Source organism: Dipodomys merriami, unplaced genomic scaffold, assembly GCF_024711535.1.
Source record: "Dipodomys merriami isolate MVZ:Mamm:240054 unplaced genomic scaffold, mDipMer1.0.p SCAF_31, whole genome shotgun sequence".
Taxonomy (NCBI): Eukaryota; Metazoa; Chordata; class Mammalia; order Rodentia; family Heteromyidae; genus Dipodomys; species Dipodomys merriami.
This window is the reverse complement of record NW_027204604.1, coordinates 2950001-2968076: the sequence shown is the minus strand read 5'-3', so window position 1 is coordinate 2968076 and position 18076 is coordinate 2950001. Positions and strand designations below refer to the sequence as shown.

The window sequence follows — 18076 nt, the reverse complement described above, 5'->3', positions numbered from 1 at the left end:
GTGTGTGTGTGTGTGTGTGTGTGTGTGTGTGTGTGTGTGTGTGTATCTTGTGAAGTATAGACAATAACTTCATGTTTTTCTGGAACCAGGAAGATGGGGTCAAGCTTGAGGAAAATAACCGGCCTGTCTAAAAGACAGCCATTCTGTAGTATTAGCTGCTATTTATCTTTCAGCAATGTGGGAAGAGTTTTACCCAATTATTTTATTTTTAAGGGGAAATCTCAAAATAATCATCTTTAAGTAAAATTGTTGGGACAAAATGCTCTTTTTTTCAAATGTTCTAGGTAAGATGAATATGAAGAATAGAGTAGGAAAAATGGTGTATGTGTTGCCAGTTCATGGTATTTGCTTTTCCCAAAGCAAAACAAACTGAGGAAATGGAAGGATGCATTTATTTTGTATTACAATATGTCAGGTTCATGTTAGTAATTGGCACCTCTAAAATTTTCTGTAACTTATATTTGTCAATCTGTGATTGGCCAAGTCTGACCAAACATATTTTTTTTCTATCAAAACTATAGGTACATGGAGAGAGGATCATAGTGAAGACATAGGTAAGAGTTGACACTGATCAAAATGCATTGCATGCATGCATTGACATGAAGAATTGAAATCTCTTATCACTATGTAAACTATATAAATAAATAAACACTATTAAAATACCTTTTCTGATTTTTTGAAAGGCCACTTTTACACAGGAAATATGTATACACTTATTCCTATGATTTTGAATGAATAGTTTTGTTAGAGCCATTGTTTTGTGCTCTTCAGCATAGTACACTATCTGCCAGTTCTTTTGTACCAATCAAGGTAAAAAAAGATGTAAAATGAAAAATGCAAAAATTAGGTGGTCCTGTTTCTGAGGAGTGACTAGTTTACCTAAGATAGTAGGTGGCAGAAAGAAAAAAAAATGATACCACATGACACACACCTTATCTGCTTCTGAGAGTTAACCTTTGTGCTCAAAAATAGTTACCTGAAGAATTTCTAAGTTATGAATAGAAATAACAGCAGATTGCATTACGTACATCCTGAAGGTCAGAGGTTCCGATTACTAAGGTAATGAAACTTCACCGAGCTGCTTCAGATCTATTAGGTTTGTCAGTTTTTATAAGCAAGCTTACTTCAGGCATGCAATTATAACATAAGGGCTTGATATTGGTGAAAACTCAGCAGCCGTATCTTCCACACTAAAGTATTCAAATGTCACAAGGAGGGGTGGGGAGGTGAGCCTACCTTTATGAGCAGGCTTTTAAAATGAATCAGTTGATGAGGTGGAGCACAGAGGAAGAGGAAAATGAGTGGAAACCTATTACATATAAATATACACCTCCAAATAAAAACTGTATTTCCCCAGTGGTGTGTCAGAGGATAATCATAAGATCAATTAACTTCTCAAAATACCCTGCATTATCTAAGTACAAATACCATGGATGATAAGAAACCTACATGTATACAAAAGCCCTACTTTTTATGTAAAAAAGTTACTTTTTGTGTAATTTAGTTTTCTTTTGGTGACAACAGAGATCCACATAACTGGTATTCCTATACTTTAGATCCAGAAGCCAACCTATGCTAAAGGCTTAATCCCCAGCCCCTGGCACTATTTGAGAATGATTAGTAGGCGGGGCCTAATGAGAGGAAGTGAGGTCATTGGGGGAATCATATCCTTAAAGGGAATACTTGGACCCTGACCCTTTCCTGTCTCTCTTTGTTTTTGGCTGCCATCTTCCTTTACCACTCGGTCTTACCATGGTGTACTATCTCACTGCAAGCCCCCAAACACCAAAGCCAACTATCCCTGAAACCAGGTACACAAGTGTCATTTTTCTTTTTCTTTCCAAGTGAAGGCAAACTAAGTACTAAAATGCTGATTATAATTTATAATGAATGATGCCACATATTGGCTTTCACTTGTAATTTGCTGAAACTTTAAACACTGAAACATACGCATTCAAGCACTCTAAATAAATCCTTTCTCTTGTGCTTTCCCAACATTCAAGGAGGACTCAAATTTATGCAGCTAGTATTATTTAACCAGTAGCAAGTTTACATCACTTTCAAAATGATCATTACCCCAGTGTGCAGAATTTTCTTGGGCGTGGCCTCCTAGATCCTGGAGAGGAACTAGTTATGAGCACTGTACTCACTTGGTTTGGTCCAGTTCACACCAATGGCTGTATGGTTGAGAACACTGGCTGTGAGATTGGGTCCTTTCTCTGGAAGACCAGGTAATGTTGTCACTGTTGCTTCAGGACTTGGCGTAAAACCCACACTGTTATGAACAAATAGCTTATATTCATAGGTTGTAAACCTAAAGGTAGTTTTGTTAAAAAAAAAGAAAAAGACATATACATTTTTATTTTATAGGAAACAAATGCAAGCTATTTCCTCACAAAATCCAGGGATTTCTTTTTTCCTTCCATGAAATGCTGTAGCTTTTTCTTGGATATACATTATTGTCTAATTCTTTCTTACACAAGACTTATTATTTTAAACTCTACAGCCTGAATCAAAGTGGCAGAAAATATTTCATGAGGAATGCTAAGCAAATATATCTATAATTTTCACTGTCTTATTGTTTCAGAAGTGATGAGGATTACAACTGAATTCAAGGTGTAATTACCACTCTGGCAACCTACCAGCTTTCTATCTGAATTAGCTCCAGGGAGTTTTACACTCTTCCTTTGGAAGACTCATTCATTTTCAAAAATCAGAATCCCTCATCAAAGTCTTTCTCTCCCTCTGCTTCTTTCCCATGTGCTCGCTGGCAGACAGATAAACCCTTAAATAAAAGTGGAACTGTGACCAACGTTGTACAACTTCCTCCTGGTGAGAATTTTGCTACAGTGAGCTGTATTTGGTCAAGGTGTAAGCATAGTTACTTGTATCAATACAGTGGAAACTGAGTATCATCACATTGCAGGAGGAGAAAAACACAACCTGGTGGGGTATAAGACGTGAGGAGGATTTTCCAAGATACATATGCAAATGATGATTGAGTAAAATATCCCTGTTAGCTCTTCCAGGCAGAAGCATATCAGGATGGCTTGGTTTCAAATTGCCTAGGTAGGAGAATTCTATTAATAAACAAAATCAAGCTATGACTGGACAATGACCTGTATGGAGACATTTGTTTGAACACACTGGGAAATACATGATTACCCTGAGGACACACAGGCTTTAGATCATCATCACTTAATTCTGGGGTCATTAGGTGTTCAAGGATATCCAGTTAAGCTTCTGTGCCTTTAAATCCAGCCCTACAATCTCCGTCCCAGTAAGTCACATCCTCTTCCAGCCAGGATACAAAGAGAGGCCACCATGTTCAGGACTTGTGGTACAGAATTTGAACCCAAACCAGGACAGTATTCTCAGAGCTTTTCTCTACTACTGGAAAGAAGACTGCTTCCTCACATCCAGTTTTCCCGCTGTGGTCCACAGATAATTTTTTCAGGGTTCTGCCTCAATCATATTTAAGGATGTTGCTTTGTTAATGTAGCTACAGATGAATATTTAGTAGCTTACTGATATTGCATGCCTACTGATTCCCCCTAAATGAGTGCCAGCATTAGGTCTTCTATCTCTTTCTTCCTTTACTTATATTTGTTTCCTCCCATTCTATCATGGAAACCTTGTTAACTCTAAGAAGGTTGTTTTAAGCCATCCCATAGCACTAGGGAACTAATGTAGATGCTTGTTTACAGGTATTAACTAGTTCACATGATCAGTGGCCATGGAAAACTATCACAGTCACTTTACATGAGTCAGAAATTGTCTAATGAATTAATGTATTTATTCCTCACAAAATCCCTATAACTTGTTACATAGTTTTTTTTAAAAAATAAGGATTGAAAATATAAGTAACATATCCAAGTCATTGAACAAATAAGCAGGATCTGATTTCAGAGCATGCTTTTGTAACTGCAATGCTTTACTCAGAGGATATTGAGGATGATAATAACTAAAACCATCATGGTGCTAATCTCGTCTGTCCATACTGAGATGATGTCACATCATGGGGCCCTGACCTTTGAGTTATCTTTCCAGCAGAAGGGATAGATTTTTTTGCTTATGCATCCAAACAGCCTGGCCAAGTTTCCTTTACAGCCACTGGGATGAATGTGAAGAATCGTGAGTCGGGGTTAAGAGGGTGGCAGGTCTGTGACAATGGAACGAAGTGAAGCTAATGGCTCATATGGGAATTGAACCAGTGACCTTGGCTTCATTAGCTCTCTCCCTGGCTAAAATACTTATAATTGTATTTCACTTCATAGAATGGCTTAAAAGAAATCCTGCTAAAGTCCGGATGTTTCATTTCCTCTCCTACAATATTTGGATTTTTCTTCCAGATGTTTATGCTATTGTACAATTAATAATTATTATGGGTTCAAACCAATACCATGGCTTCCTTTCTATACATGGAATGAACAACATCAAGTGACACTAATATAATTAATCATTTTTTGTAAAGCTTAGCTACTCTGATACTTGAAGGGATTGCATCACAATTGGGTTAAAAAATGCAATAGAAGAAACGTACAAGAAACATGTCACATAATAACTATGAATGTAATTAGGTTGGCTGATTTCAAGGTGGTATTAAAGTTTAGAGTAAGGATGGCTTTAGATGCTTCAAATACACACACACACACACACACACACACACACACACACACACACACACACACACACACACACACACACACACTAGATGAGATGTTTGTAGCTCATACCTATACTCCTAGCAACTCAGGAGGCTGAGATCTAAGGATCATGGTTTCAAAGCCAGCTAAGTCACGAAAGTCTATGAGACTCTTCTTCTTTTTTTTAATAACAAGTTTTTTTTTATTGTGAAAGTACCATACAGAGGAGTTACAATTACATGGACAAGGTAATGAGTACATTTCTTATCAAGCATTTTTGCCTCTTCCTTTGTTGCCCCTTACCAACCCTGCCTTCCCATCTCTCCACTCCCTTGCCAAAGTTGTAAAGTTTGTTTTTCTATAAAACGTCTTGTACATTTCATTGTTACAATGGGTCCCCCTGTACCTCTATTTAAACAATTTGTTTTTCACTTCCCCTCCCCAAATTATACCAACATCAAATACAGTGAAAACAGGGGTTATCTCCAATTAACTACCAAAAGACCAGAAGAAGAGTTGTGGTTTCCGTAGTAGAGTAGTAGTAGCCTTGAGCAAAAAAGCTCAGTGAAAAAAGCCCAGGCCCTGAGTTTAAAACTTAAGATCAATGTGCACATGCGTGCATGCACACACACAGTCATACACACACACACACAGACACACACACACAGACACACACACACAGACACACAAACACAGACACACAAATATGCTGAGATTAAGAGAAATTAAGTGGGTTTGCTTAATTTTGTACAACTAGATATCAGGGAGTGATGGGCTTCTAGTTTCCTTACTTGCAATAGTTAGAGTCTTTCTATTATTCATTACTTAGTTAACTGGGAAAGCAGCTGGCATTTCACTTAATCCCACACATCAGCCTTTGCATTTTCCTTAACTTTCAATTGCTAAGTTAAACTTATAAGGAAATCAGATCTTGAATCCTGTTAAATAAAATATTAGCATACAATTTTTAATTGTATCTGAATCCTAATCTTGGTAATTATACATACCTGTCACTTCTCTACATGTATGTTTGGTTCAGACTTCACCACTTTATATTTTTTAAAAAAGACTGTCTTAGCTGGCTTGGAATGTCTTTTTTTTATTCACCCTCTCTATATATTGCTTTTTTTTTTTTTTTTTTGGAGGTTGTAGGGCTTGAACTGTGGGCTTGGGTGCTATCCTTGAACTCTTCAACTCAAGGCTAGCGCTCTACCACTTGAGCCACAGCACTACTTCCGGTTTTCTGGTGGTTTATTGGAGATAAGAGTCTCACAGACTTTCCTGCCTGGGCTAGCTTTGAACTGTGATCCTCAGATCTCAGCCTCCTGATTAGCTAGGCTTACAGGTGTGAGACACTGGTGCCCAGCTTATATACTGTTTCTAAATGGACTTACATGTTGTTTATTGATATACAATAAGGTATTTCATCATTTATTCAACATTAAAATAATTATTTTGAAGGAAAAATGCTAGTTTAATTGACACTAGGTATTTTGGCAAGCTATATGTACACATAGATATGAATTAATTTCTTCTTTAAATATTATTTACAGTCAAGGTATGCACTGAAGAATATATCATTTCAAATCTTGTAGGAAAATGTTTTTGAAATGTGCAAAGTACTTGAATATTTATGTTGGGTCTATAATGTAGCAAGTCAAGCCAATTGTATGAAGAAGGACAATTTGGAATATTGCAATAATATAATTGAGACCATCTTCCTTTTTCTCCCTACACCCAAGTTATAGACACATCATGTATTTTGTTTCTTGTTAAATACCTATTTTAAAATCAGGCAATGTTAATTTCAAGATTCAGTGGTTTTAACTCAGGTTGAGTTAGGAAACTAGATTCTGTTGAGATGTGATTTTTTATATCTATTTAATTGATGAATAGATAATATTATAAATGGATAAATAGATATTTCAAAGTTAGGAATACAGCCAATCTCACAATTTTTAGGTCATATATAATTTTGTGGTACAGTGACATAAAATCTTACATGTTTATTAGAGAAATGATCCCTAAAAACACTTAGCAAAGCTCTTCTCTGAAAAACAAAACATTATCGAAGACAATGTTTGTGCTTTGACGTTTGATACTCCACCATGTCGTTCAGTCACACATTCATTCAAACAACATTCATTCATCAATTTTTGCTGCATACTAATGACAGACCAGATGTTCAGATAGTGAACTTGATAGCTAACCTCCTAAGCTCTACTGCTTATAAAGTTTTACAGAAATGTTTTAAAATGAGAATCTAAGATAATTGCTCATTTCTTTCCTCCTACTTCCTTTTAGATGCAAACCTCACCTAGTCAGGGAAGTCTCCTTAGAGGAGGAAACATTTGGGCTAGGTTTGGATGTCACAGTGATATTTAAGTCCAGTGAAGACATTTGTCCGGTGAAAGATAGTACTCCAGGGCAAAGCTGTGTGAAGGCTTGAATCGTGGAAAGGTCTGATACGTGTGGGGAACCAATAGAATTCATCACTGAGGCTGCAAAATGCCTCAGGTTATTTCCATCAGAATTAAAAATGTGTCAACTTTATTGATGTCCTAACAGAACTCACTTGTCAATGTTGTCACCAATATAAATTACGCTTCTGAAAATGCAGGCAATGTGGCTGTGTCTTCTGGAAATTCTCCCTCCTACGAAGTAAGCCTGAGCACTGTTTCACATAAGAAAGCATCTGAGAAACCTCACAAAGTGTTTCCTACACCTGCACATCTTTTGTGGGAGCAAGTTGTGCATGGTCATTAAACAATTTATCTATGGATTCTAAAAATGGTGGTGATGACATTTGCTCTGGGAGTTGAAGAGTAAAGATGGTGACATTTGAAAGTTTCATAATGTAATTTTTTTTAATTGTGAAGGAAAATTGATACTTTTATGGTCCTGTACCTAGCCATGCTACCAGGCTACCACACCTAGAGTAATATTCATATAATGTTGGTCTTTGTTCTACCCTGTCAACACAGGAAATAAATACAAAACACGCTTTCTTAATAAGAAAAAAACTTCATCAACAAAATGCATCCTTTCAGATTTAGCAACTCATTTTTATGAAGAAACATTTAAAACAATGACACACACAGAGAAGAATAGCAGGAGGAATCTAAAGCACTGAAAAAAAAAATCCCAATAGAAAACATACTGAGATGCTACCAATTTAATTTGGATTTGAAATAGACAGCAAATAAAACAAAATTCATTCATGTAGAAAGAAGGGCATTGTTATGGTATGGCTCACCAATGGCCACACAAGTTGGCTGCATTCCTAGACACAACTCAGGAAGAAATAAGATCAATTTCTTGGTGGTCATGGGAGAAAGGCTGACTTGCTACTTACCTTCTTTATGTACCAATTTAATTTCTTTATCTGATTGCTCCAACTTGAATACATCTGTACTGTACTAACACATGTCATGGATGGGTCATCTCATGACTTTATATTAACAAAGCAGACAAGTCATCTGTGCATATTATTCTCATTATTCTCAAAGAAGCAAAATGAAATCTACATTATTTCAAGTAGTTTCTCCCTCAGAACTACATCTTCCTTTAGAATTTGAAATATTTTTCTGTGAGTAAGGATTTTTTTTTCCAGTGTAGGTGTATCATCTATTTTGCTTTAGAACCTAAACCTTAAAAACAAATTAAGCTTTTCTTTGCAAATATGATGATCACTGTCTAACTTTGAATTCTTTCATTTAAAGATAATATAACTAGTAGATTCTTTGATGAATCTCATGGAGGGCTCTACACATATTGTTGTTGCAAAAGAAATACTCTGAAGAATTTATAAATGATTGAAAAGAATAAGGTATATTCCCCCCCCAATAAACTTAATGATAACCAGTCATGATAATCTACAAGTCAATGTCTTCCTTAAAATAGAATATATAGAATAATATTAATTAATAATTAATAAATAATAAAATAGAATATATATTACTTCAAACTTACTTCTTTAAATCTAGAAGAAAATAGGAAAGAGGCTATAGTGATTTTATGGCAACTTTACCTAATCATTGAGGACTAACTGTGCACTTACTAGATGCTGAAAACTGTAAGGATAGACTGACAGTGAGGAGGGATCACCTGTCTGACTCACATCAGTATCAGCAGACAGCAAGGGCACCTTCGCCAGATTTTCCAAGTGATGAAAGTATCAGAAAACCCAAAGTTATGGTTCCCCCAACAACCATCAGTTGGTCACTTTGCACAGAATTATTTAGGAAGAAAACTTAGAAACTGACAAATAGTATAAACCTGTAGTTACACTGAATCTGTCCACATTACACAGAGAGGAGATATCAACAACTGGGCAACCAGCTGTGTAATTCAGCCAAAAACACCCCTTACCTAAGATAACATTGGCTCACTATTTTTCTTTGTATAGCAGATGTAAAGAAAAAAACCCACATTACTACCCACATTACTACAATGATATGAATTTCAGAATATAGTGATACTTTTGATTACATTGATGTGTTTTTCTAACAAAATATTCCACTTGAACTGGAAATTGACTTCAACTTATACTTATTTCCACAAATGTATTCATGAAAGGATACCCTGTGAACTTTAAGTTAATTTTACCTCATATCTAGGTAACAGCCATTTGCAAGCTGACTCTCTAATGGTAGTGGTATAAAAACAGAGATTGTAAGAAACACTTCAGTGTTCCCTTTATTGATAAAGATAAAAGTTAGGAAGTAAATAGGAAACAGTAGAATCTGGGGAGGAGGAGAAATCAAATATTTTTTGCAAAAGCATAAGAATTCCATTAAAACCTCTAAAATGCATAGCCAAGTGGATAAATCAGAAAGAAATAAAGTCAGACCTCTGTACCCTGGGGATCCAAATTCTTAGATTCAACCATAAATGGAACATATTTGAAAACAAGTACATCTGTTATTGAACATACAGACTTCCTTCCTAAACAATGCGTTATAACACACATTTACATAATATTTACATCATTTAAGTATTATAAGCCATCATAGAAATGATTTAAAGTATGTATGGAGCTGTTGGTAGGTAATAGGCAAATTCTATGTAATTTCAAATGAAAGAAATGAACATCTGTAAAGTTGGGAATCTGGGTGAGGAGTTCCTAGACCCAACCTCTGCATAGGTACCAAGGGACCACTTCCACAGGGATGGGTCATTAAGATGCTCCAATATGGTATGCATAACAGGGAATAAGCACTCTGCTCTTCCCTTAGTCATTCCAGCCATGGCTAGCTTATCATCAGAGGTGATGAGCCACAGCTACTGTTTCTGTCAGGGTGGATGATGGTAGCCTCCTACTAAAGTGTCCACAAGTGGATTCACTTCCATTTGTTTCTCAGATTTGTGAGATGAGGCCCTTATGCTAAAGGAACCTTGAGTATTTTTGGAGCTATAAAGGTTAGAAGGCTGCAAAAATATCCTTGCAATATAAAGACTCATGCAATTTACTTTTGAATATTAAAGAACATGCATATTTTTTCTTTGACTTCCTTTTACAAGGGATGTAGAAATTATTTGAGTAAAAACTGAAAGAAATCTTTGCTAGTCCTTGCAGGGAAAAACAAAACAAAAAGCAAAAACAACCAAACCAAACAAAAACAAAAAGAAAGCCCATCCTTGGATAGTATTATAAGGCTAGTCAAAATATCCTCTTCAGATTGTTGTGTTATATGCACACTTCTTTTCTGATAGCTGTCATGACTATGTTAATTTTAATTTACTTTGTATTTATATTTTTCCTTTTTTATTGTGAAAATACTGTACAGAGGGGTTACAATTACATGGGCAAGATAATGAGTACATTTCTTATCAAGCATTGTTGCCTGCTCCTTTGTTTCCCTTTCCCACCTCTTCCCATCTCCCCCCCACCTTATCCTCCCTCCCCCACCCCCTCACCAAAGTTGTAAAGTTCATTTTCAACATAGCATCTTGTACATCTCATTGTTACAATGGGTCCACCTGTATCCCTATTTAAACAACTTGTTTTTTTCCCTTCCCCTCCACAAATTATACCAACATCAAATACAATTTAAACCTTAAGATTTGGACCTTACATTCAGATTCCTCACAGGAATCACTAAAAATTCAACACCAAGTTTCTGGGCCTTAGTCCTAATACTTTGAGAAGTTTTTCTTTCTTCCACAAAGAAACAAATTAACTTTCTGTGTGTTTACTGAATATTTCATGACTAAAATGCAGGTTCAGTAATGTTAAATAGTCAGTTCTATTTGTCTTGGAAATTGTTATATTTAAGGCACTTACGAGTTTGCAGATCATAGAATCCTTTTCTAAATCGACTTCTCTAAATAGAGGACACTCTAGTCAACTGTGATGATGGACGTTAGTATGTCAATTTAAGTACCAGACTGGAGTAAGGTGGGCTCAGGGATTGGCTCCTGCACCAGACCCAGGGGTAAAGTAGGGTGAAGGACTGGCTCTTCTACTAGACCCTAAGCTGCTGAGGCCAGGACTGTATTGTATTTGTTTTGTTCTTTATTCTGTAGTTCTGTATACAGGGAGGCAAAAGTGAATTGTTGAACAACAGGTGGTCATCACATGTGGATGCCAAATAAAGCAAAACAAAAATCAAAAGAGTTAAAAATACTAATGACCATAATAACTGAGGTCAAACAACAAGGATCTGCTCATAATTGACCATTTTGAAACTTCCAAGGACAGCAATTTCATATTGCTTATTCTGTTGTTTGGTGGCATTTACAGGCTGCCCTCTCCAAATAAATGATAATTTTCTATTATGTTTTCCCACCATAATTCTTTAAGACCAACAGTAAAATGTTCTTAATTTTGCCCATTTCTCCACACACTACAGATAACATTCCCAAAGCATTAAGGTATTAAGTAGCCAGAGTGAATGAGGATTAATGTGTTCAAGGCAGATTGTTTGCATGTATAAAATAGAACAACGAAACCTGATGAGATTGTTATAGAAAAGGGGAAAGTGGCTAAGAGTAAATGGCCGAATACATTGTAATACATTGTATACCTGTGTAGAAACATCACAATGAACCTCCCTACCATAACTAAGGTATGCTAATTAAAAATAGGGGGGAAAACAGAGTTTAACCGACCCAAGTTAAGTTTTGTTCCATTCATCGGATGTTTGGATGCTTGCTGCATAGCAGGCACTATGTTAAAGACCAAGAATAGAAAAGTTATCAGGTTAGAGACACTGACTTGTGGTAGATTTAATCATGTAATATTGTGTGGAGTCAAGCAGCCTGGTCATTACATTGCTATGATAACAATGATGTATCAGGGGATATGCTGTAGAAATAGGATAAAGGCAAGTTGCTTCTGACCCATGACAGAGTGAGCAGCCTTCCTGGCAGAAGAAATTTCAAGTGGTTGCTCAATTTTACCTCTCAGAAGCTCAAATCTACAGCAAAAGACAAGCAGGAATGTCAAGATTATCTCAGCTAACATAATTACCAGGATGATCAGGTCAGGCAATGGGAAAAGTCAGCCATGGGAGAAGCTGCCTATGCAGCAAGTGTTGCACGTTGGAAGTATCAAATTTATACAAATGTGTGACTGGGATCAGGAAGCATGGGAGAAAGGGATGGGATGTGTGGCTAGAGCGTAATAGGGGTCAGGACATGTCTATTACACGAGGAGGCCAGAAAAACAGCCAACTTGATATAAAAATACTGAAAAATATGCCAAAGATATGCCAAAAGATGATGGTTCTGTGGCTTGAACTCTTGGTCTGGGCACTATACTTGAAGTGTTGTCCTCAAGGCCAGTGCTCTACCATTTGAACCACAGCTCCATTTCTGGCATTTAGTGGTTAAGTAGAAAAAAAGAGTCTCGAAGAATTTTCTGCTTGGGTTGGCTTTGAACTGCCATCCTCAGATCTCTGCCTTCTTAGTAATTAGGGCTACAGATGTGAGCCATCAACCTTAAGCTTTCATTCTTTCTTTCTCTCTCTAAATATATATATATATATATATATGAATATAGTTATATATATTCATATATATTTGATGATATTGCTTATTCCCAAGTAGATATAGAGGTCATTTCATCCAATCCAATTAACTTACTTTAGAAACAATAAAAATGAAGCCCAGAGAAGCTGAGGTCACAGAACTAGGTTTAAGCACAGGATGAACCAGACCCCAGACCTCCGACCTCTACTATGTACATGATATTTTTTTCTAGCATTGCACATTGTCATTTCTTAATATCTTTTTGCTTGTTCAAGTCTCAATACTATCTACCAAAATAATTTTCTATGGATGGAATCATGACTTATAACCCATCACTTCCCAGAAGCAGCAATCCTCTACCAAGTGATTTATCCAGTTTTATGTGTTCAAGATTCCTAAATTCTCTATTGAGTTTCATGTCTGGATAGAGCTGTGACAAAGGCAATAAGTTAAGGCTCCAATATCTACAAGTTTGACTTCAAAGGCTGATTTTAAACATGCAGTTAAGATGGCAAATATTAAACATGCTGACTGTTAGAGTTCCATGATTAATGCCACAGATAATAACCAAACATATTCCATTGCATAACTGATAACACGCTCACACAATGAAGACACTAAGATACTTTGAACTATTCAAAATGCCCCGAACTAAATGCCAGCATTTGTTTTTATAGTTTTTGTAATCTCACCTGCTAAGGCCCTTATCTTCATAAAACCACCGAGTTCCTGAATAAATATTGCACCACAGATTTAAATCTTCTGGGGGATTTGCTGCAAGTGGTTGCTGAATTTTCCGTCTCAGAAGCTCATATCTAAAGCAAAAGACAAGCGGAAACATCAGGATTACCTCTACTAATGTTATTACCAAAATTCAGGCTGTTTGGTGGTATGTGTGCATGATGCATGCAAACACAAACAATATCATTTTAACAGTAATTATGAAGGTTTTTCAGATAAATAATTTTCCTGGTTCAAGTACTATATATTAAATTCATTAGAAACAGCTACTCTATGATTACTAAAGAGAACGTGACATTTTAGATTTCCTTTATGTCAGATGTTCCAAATTGACAGTTTCAAACCAAGTAGAAATTCAAAAGGTTCACTGAGTTAATCATTTTCTATGACTTCTAATCATCTGTACTTCATAAACAATGATAATATTATCAAGTTCCTGTTCTTGGCTAAGTTAGTTCAGGTTTCTCTGAAGCCATTTTAGAATTGCAACTCCCTTTTTTCATCTTATCTATATCCCTGGCCAGATGCCTTATGAATTTCCAGATCATCATTCCATATCATCATAGTGTCCTAGACAATTATAGTGTTTGCTTTATAATTTCAGGGCATATTGTGTCATATACAACATATATCAGCACTACCTACAAAAAATAACAATACACCTAGAAAATCAAGAGAAGCACTAAGAAGAGAATCCTGAGCAATGAGATGGGTGTTTCAGGGTTTTTCATTGTCAATGTCATGAAGCTATTTCTTACCTTGATCACCTTTTATGGTTCCATGTGAGTGGTATTGCTTAATTGTCAGGTGGGATGGAGGGTGCTATTTGGAATATGGGATTAATAAGGAATTCGTTCAAACTAGAAAAGGAATGAGTCCAATGTTCAGATGTCTGTAAAGTGTCCTTCTCTACTTCTTGGAGAGGTAAGATCATAGACAAAAATCCAAGACATAATCACTTTTTCTTACCTCAAATTAGGTCCATTTGGCCTGGATGGTGGTTGCCAAGAAATCGCCACGTATGATTCGCTTAGTGGGATCACTGACAGTGGACTGACTTGCTGTGGTAGTGCAGGGTGGGTGGTAACACAGGTAGGTAGACTCTCTGTGCACCCTCCTAGGTACCCGTTCCCCCCTGAGCAAGCCACAATGGTGACAGAATAATTAGTGAAAGGGATCAAACCATCAATTACTCGACTCAATCTTAAGGAAGTCACGTTGGTTACTGTGAGGTGAGGGTCAGGCATGCGGATCTCATAGCTCAGAATGTCTCCGTTCTGGAGAAGTGGGGGTTCCCACGTGACCTGAAAGAGATGGTAAAGTTAGAATCAGTGTGACAACCCAGGAACAGAGCAGCTGAAGTTCACAAGGCGTAGAATTTCACTCGGCCTTGTTTGCAGTGAAGTCATTTTCTAAATGCCTACTTTCCATTTAGCCCTTTGCACTAGACAGTAATGAAGGGCTTGGAATCAATTAGCAGTACACCAGGAATCAGTTGAAATGCTGTTTCCTGGGCTTCTCTCTTAGTCTTGATACTTTCTAGTACTGTCAGACTAATACACACCTCAGTGATTCATCTCCACTGTGGGTGTTCTAAAGGACAGTGAGCAAACACATGGAGAAAATTCACACATCCACATGCATCAATAGGGCAGCAGCAGGATTGGCTGGTTTTCTTGTTTATAACTCAATTAAAAAAAGCATAAGCGCCTCGATTTGCATTGCTAGTGTGTACACTAAATAAGTTGATTTGGAGGGTGTGGATAAAGAAATCATTTGCATTTTCTGATGATGCACAATCGAATTCCTGAAACTTGTGAATGTTTTAGAAAATAAAGCAACCACAAAACATCTTATCTCAGGAATAATCAATGTACTGAAAGCTTTTGAAATGGCAATCAAAGGATGATCCTGTTTGCATGAACTTGGGCAACAGAGGGAATAATAGATTCTTCAGTTCAAAGCTAGCCTGGGCTTTGAACTGAGACTCCATCTCCAATTAAACAGCAAAAATCAGGCTGGAGGTGTGACTTAAGTGGTAGAGTTCAGGCCAAGCAAGCCCAGTAACAGGTTTAAAGCTCCAGTACTGGCACAAATATGGACAGAATGGCTTCCATGACATTTATATTGGACAATATTTCTTTTCAACATATTTGAATAACCCACAGAAAAGGATAATATAATATGCCTTGCATATGTGAATACATGTGAAATGAATAAATAAAAGACCATACTTAACTACAGGCTCGCCAAAATGTGTAAAATTAAAGCTTTCAATTAGTTTAGCTTCTTATGGTCATTTATATACCCTTTGTACATAGAGAGAGTTATAATTTTAAATATTGATGCATCCTTGTAAACTCAGACCATAAAATACATTCTTGCCTGAATAAGTAAGACATGTGATTCCTAAAACACTTTTACATAAAAAATTTGAATATTTGAAACTTGGAAGTGATTATCTTTTAGAGAGCTTGCCTATTTTTGTTTTGGTTTTCATTTCTGTTTGTAGTTATATGTGGCCAAAAAGAAGGACAAGTGGATAGTTGGTTTTCTGTTTAAGGAGCCACTAACTTCGAGAAATCTCTCAGATTCCTGAAAAATTGCTCAACAAAACCATCACACTTTCAAAGTCTGTCTGTCTGTCTATCTATCTATCTATCTATCTATCTATCTATCTATCTATCTATCTATCTATCTATCTATCTATCTATCTATCTATCATCTAGTGAGTTTCTGTGGCTTGAAATCAAGGCCTTGTGCTCTTGCTTGTCATTTTCCCTCAAGGCTGGCACTCTACCACTTGAACAGTAGCACTACTTCCCACTGTTTGCTGGTTAATTAGAGATAAGAGTCTTATGGAGTTTCCTGCCCAGACTGGCTTTTAGTGGCGATACTCAGATCTCAGGCTCCAGAGTAATTAGGATGCTGGTATGAGTCACCTGACCCAGGCTAAAGTCTTATATTTTAAGCAGAAACTAAGAAACATCAGTTAGTTGATCAGGTTCAGGCCTGAAAAGATAAGCACAAAGCAATCTACTCAATTTCCTTTGTTCTTTAATCCAATCAAGCTCTCATAACTTTGTAAACAAGAGTATTTATAAAGGTTGGCATCCTGGTCAACACACCAAAGGCCAAGAAAGGATAATCATGAGTTCTCTATGCCTCAATTTGATTTATCCCTACTCAGTATCCTTGTCAGATTGAACCATTGCATTTATGCATCTGTTTGCATTCTAAGATATAAGCTCTATGAACATAGGGACTTAAATTTTGAGCTTTACTCTTTGCCTAAAAGAACCATTAATAAAGTTGAGATGATAATAGACAAATGTTGGAACTGAAATTGTCACTGTCATTGTCAATATTATTAACAGCTTCTTTTAATATATGGAACATCCTTACAAATAATTCTACAAATTCTAGAACATTTTACAAATTCCTTAACTGCAGCATTAATAACTTATTTTTCTTTTTTATTCCTCAGAAATATTTTATCTTCCTCAGAAATATTTTATCTATCTCTAATGTTGACTTTAAATTTTTTGCAATTTACAAAGAGAGAAATCATTGTTTCACTATCGTCTATCTTCAGATCATTATATGAACCAATGATACTAATGCGAAAATGTTATTTTAATACTATATAAATATATATTGTGAAGTACTAGATTCAGTTTGAATATTCCTGTTTATTCTCTTCATTGATAAGTTTTTTATTTCCTACTTGTAAAATAGGACCACATAAAATGTGTGAATGTTTTAAAAGTTATTACTACCTAGGCATTCACCTACAGTGAGATCAATGCAGGAGAGGAATACAAAGGCACAATGCTCACATGCCTCTGGCCACATAAAATGATATTTATCAAAATGAACTCCCGGAACTAGAAATCAGAGGATTTTTTTCCCTTTGTTGGTGTCTTTATTGTCTTTTATTTATTTTTTTAATCTTTCTTGTTCCTTTCTCTGTCTTTGGGAGGCAAGGTGGGCACAGAAATGGAGGGACAAAGGGTAAACAAATATGCAGTGGTACTCACTAGATACCATGTTGAACAGGAACCATACAACTTGTGGGTGGGGACAAGAGGAAGAGAGTATGAAGGAAGGGGTGACGTTGTACAAAAAGAAATGGACTTATGGCCTGACTTATGCAACTGAAAGGCTCTGTCAATAACCTTTATAATAACGAGATAAAAAGAAAAATAAAATATACTGAGATTAAAATATTCTTCCTAAAAAGTTATTACTAGCCCATCATGCCTGTACCTTTGAGGGCCTTTTTTAAAGAAACTTTTAGGTTCTGACCTGAGAATACTATAAGCCTCTATGGTCTATGAGACTTAGCTAGCTACCTAATGGAGCTAGCTGACCATCTACTTAGACTTTTTCATTCCTGGATGATATTACTAAATCAAAAGAGGGGGACAAATAAAGAAAAGGCCAGGAAACTTATTGCAAACACTTTTCATCCTTGTGGGTACAGGCTGAATCAAGCAGAATTGAGCATTGAATGATTATTCTCCTGAAAAGTCCTTTTTCCAGCTCTGCCACAATCAGCAATGCCTAGTTATGAAATGTTTTGCTAGGAAGAATGCAGAACAATGTCTGTCAGGGAGCTTTGCCTTTGTGAAGGGACTATGCTTGTGTGTCACATCTTATCGATTGGTAGCACTACCGAAGTTTCACAAAATTCCCCCCAGGATTGAAGAAAA

The 18076-nt window shown here is 36.4% G+C and overlaps 1 protein-coding gene across 1 annotated transcript in view; it reads right to left on the bottom strand.

The window, feature by feature from the left end:
* Positions 1-18076, bottom strand: part of Ush2a (usherin) — a 640266-nt gene that overhangs the window by 203588 nt on the left and 418602 nt on the right. Inside the window, exons 41-43 of the mRNA XM_070041435.1 lie at positions 14331-14665; positions 13313-13435; positions 2151-2314 (exon numbers count right to left, since the gene is read on the bottom strand). Of these exons, the coding sequence (XP_069897536.1) occupies positions 2151-2314; positions 13313-13435; positions 14331-14665 (622 nt within the window). The remainder of the gene's footprint in view (positions 1-2150; positions 2315-13312; positions 13436-14330; positions 14666-18076) is intronic.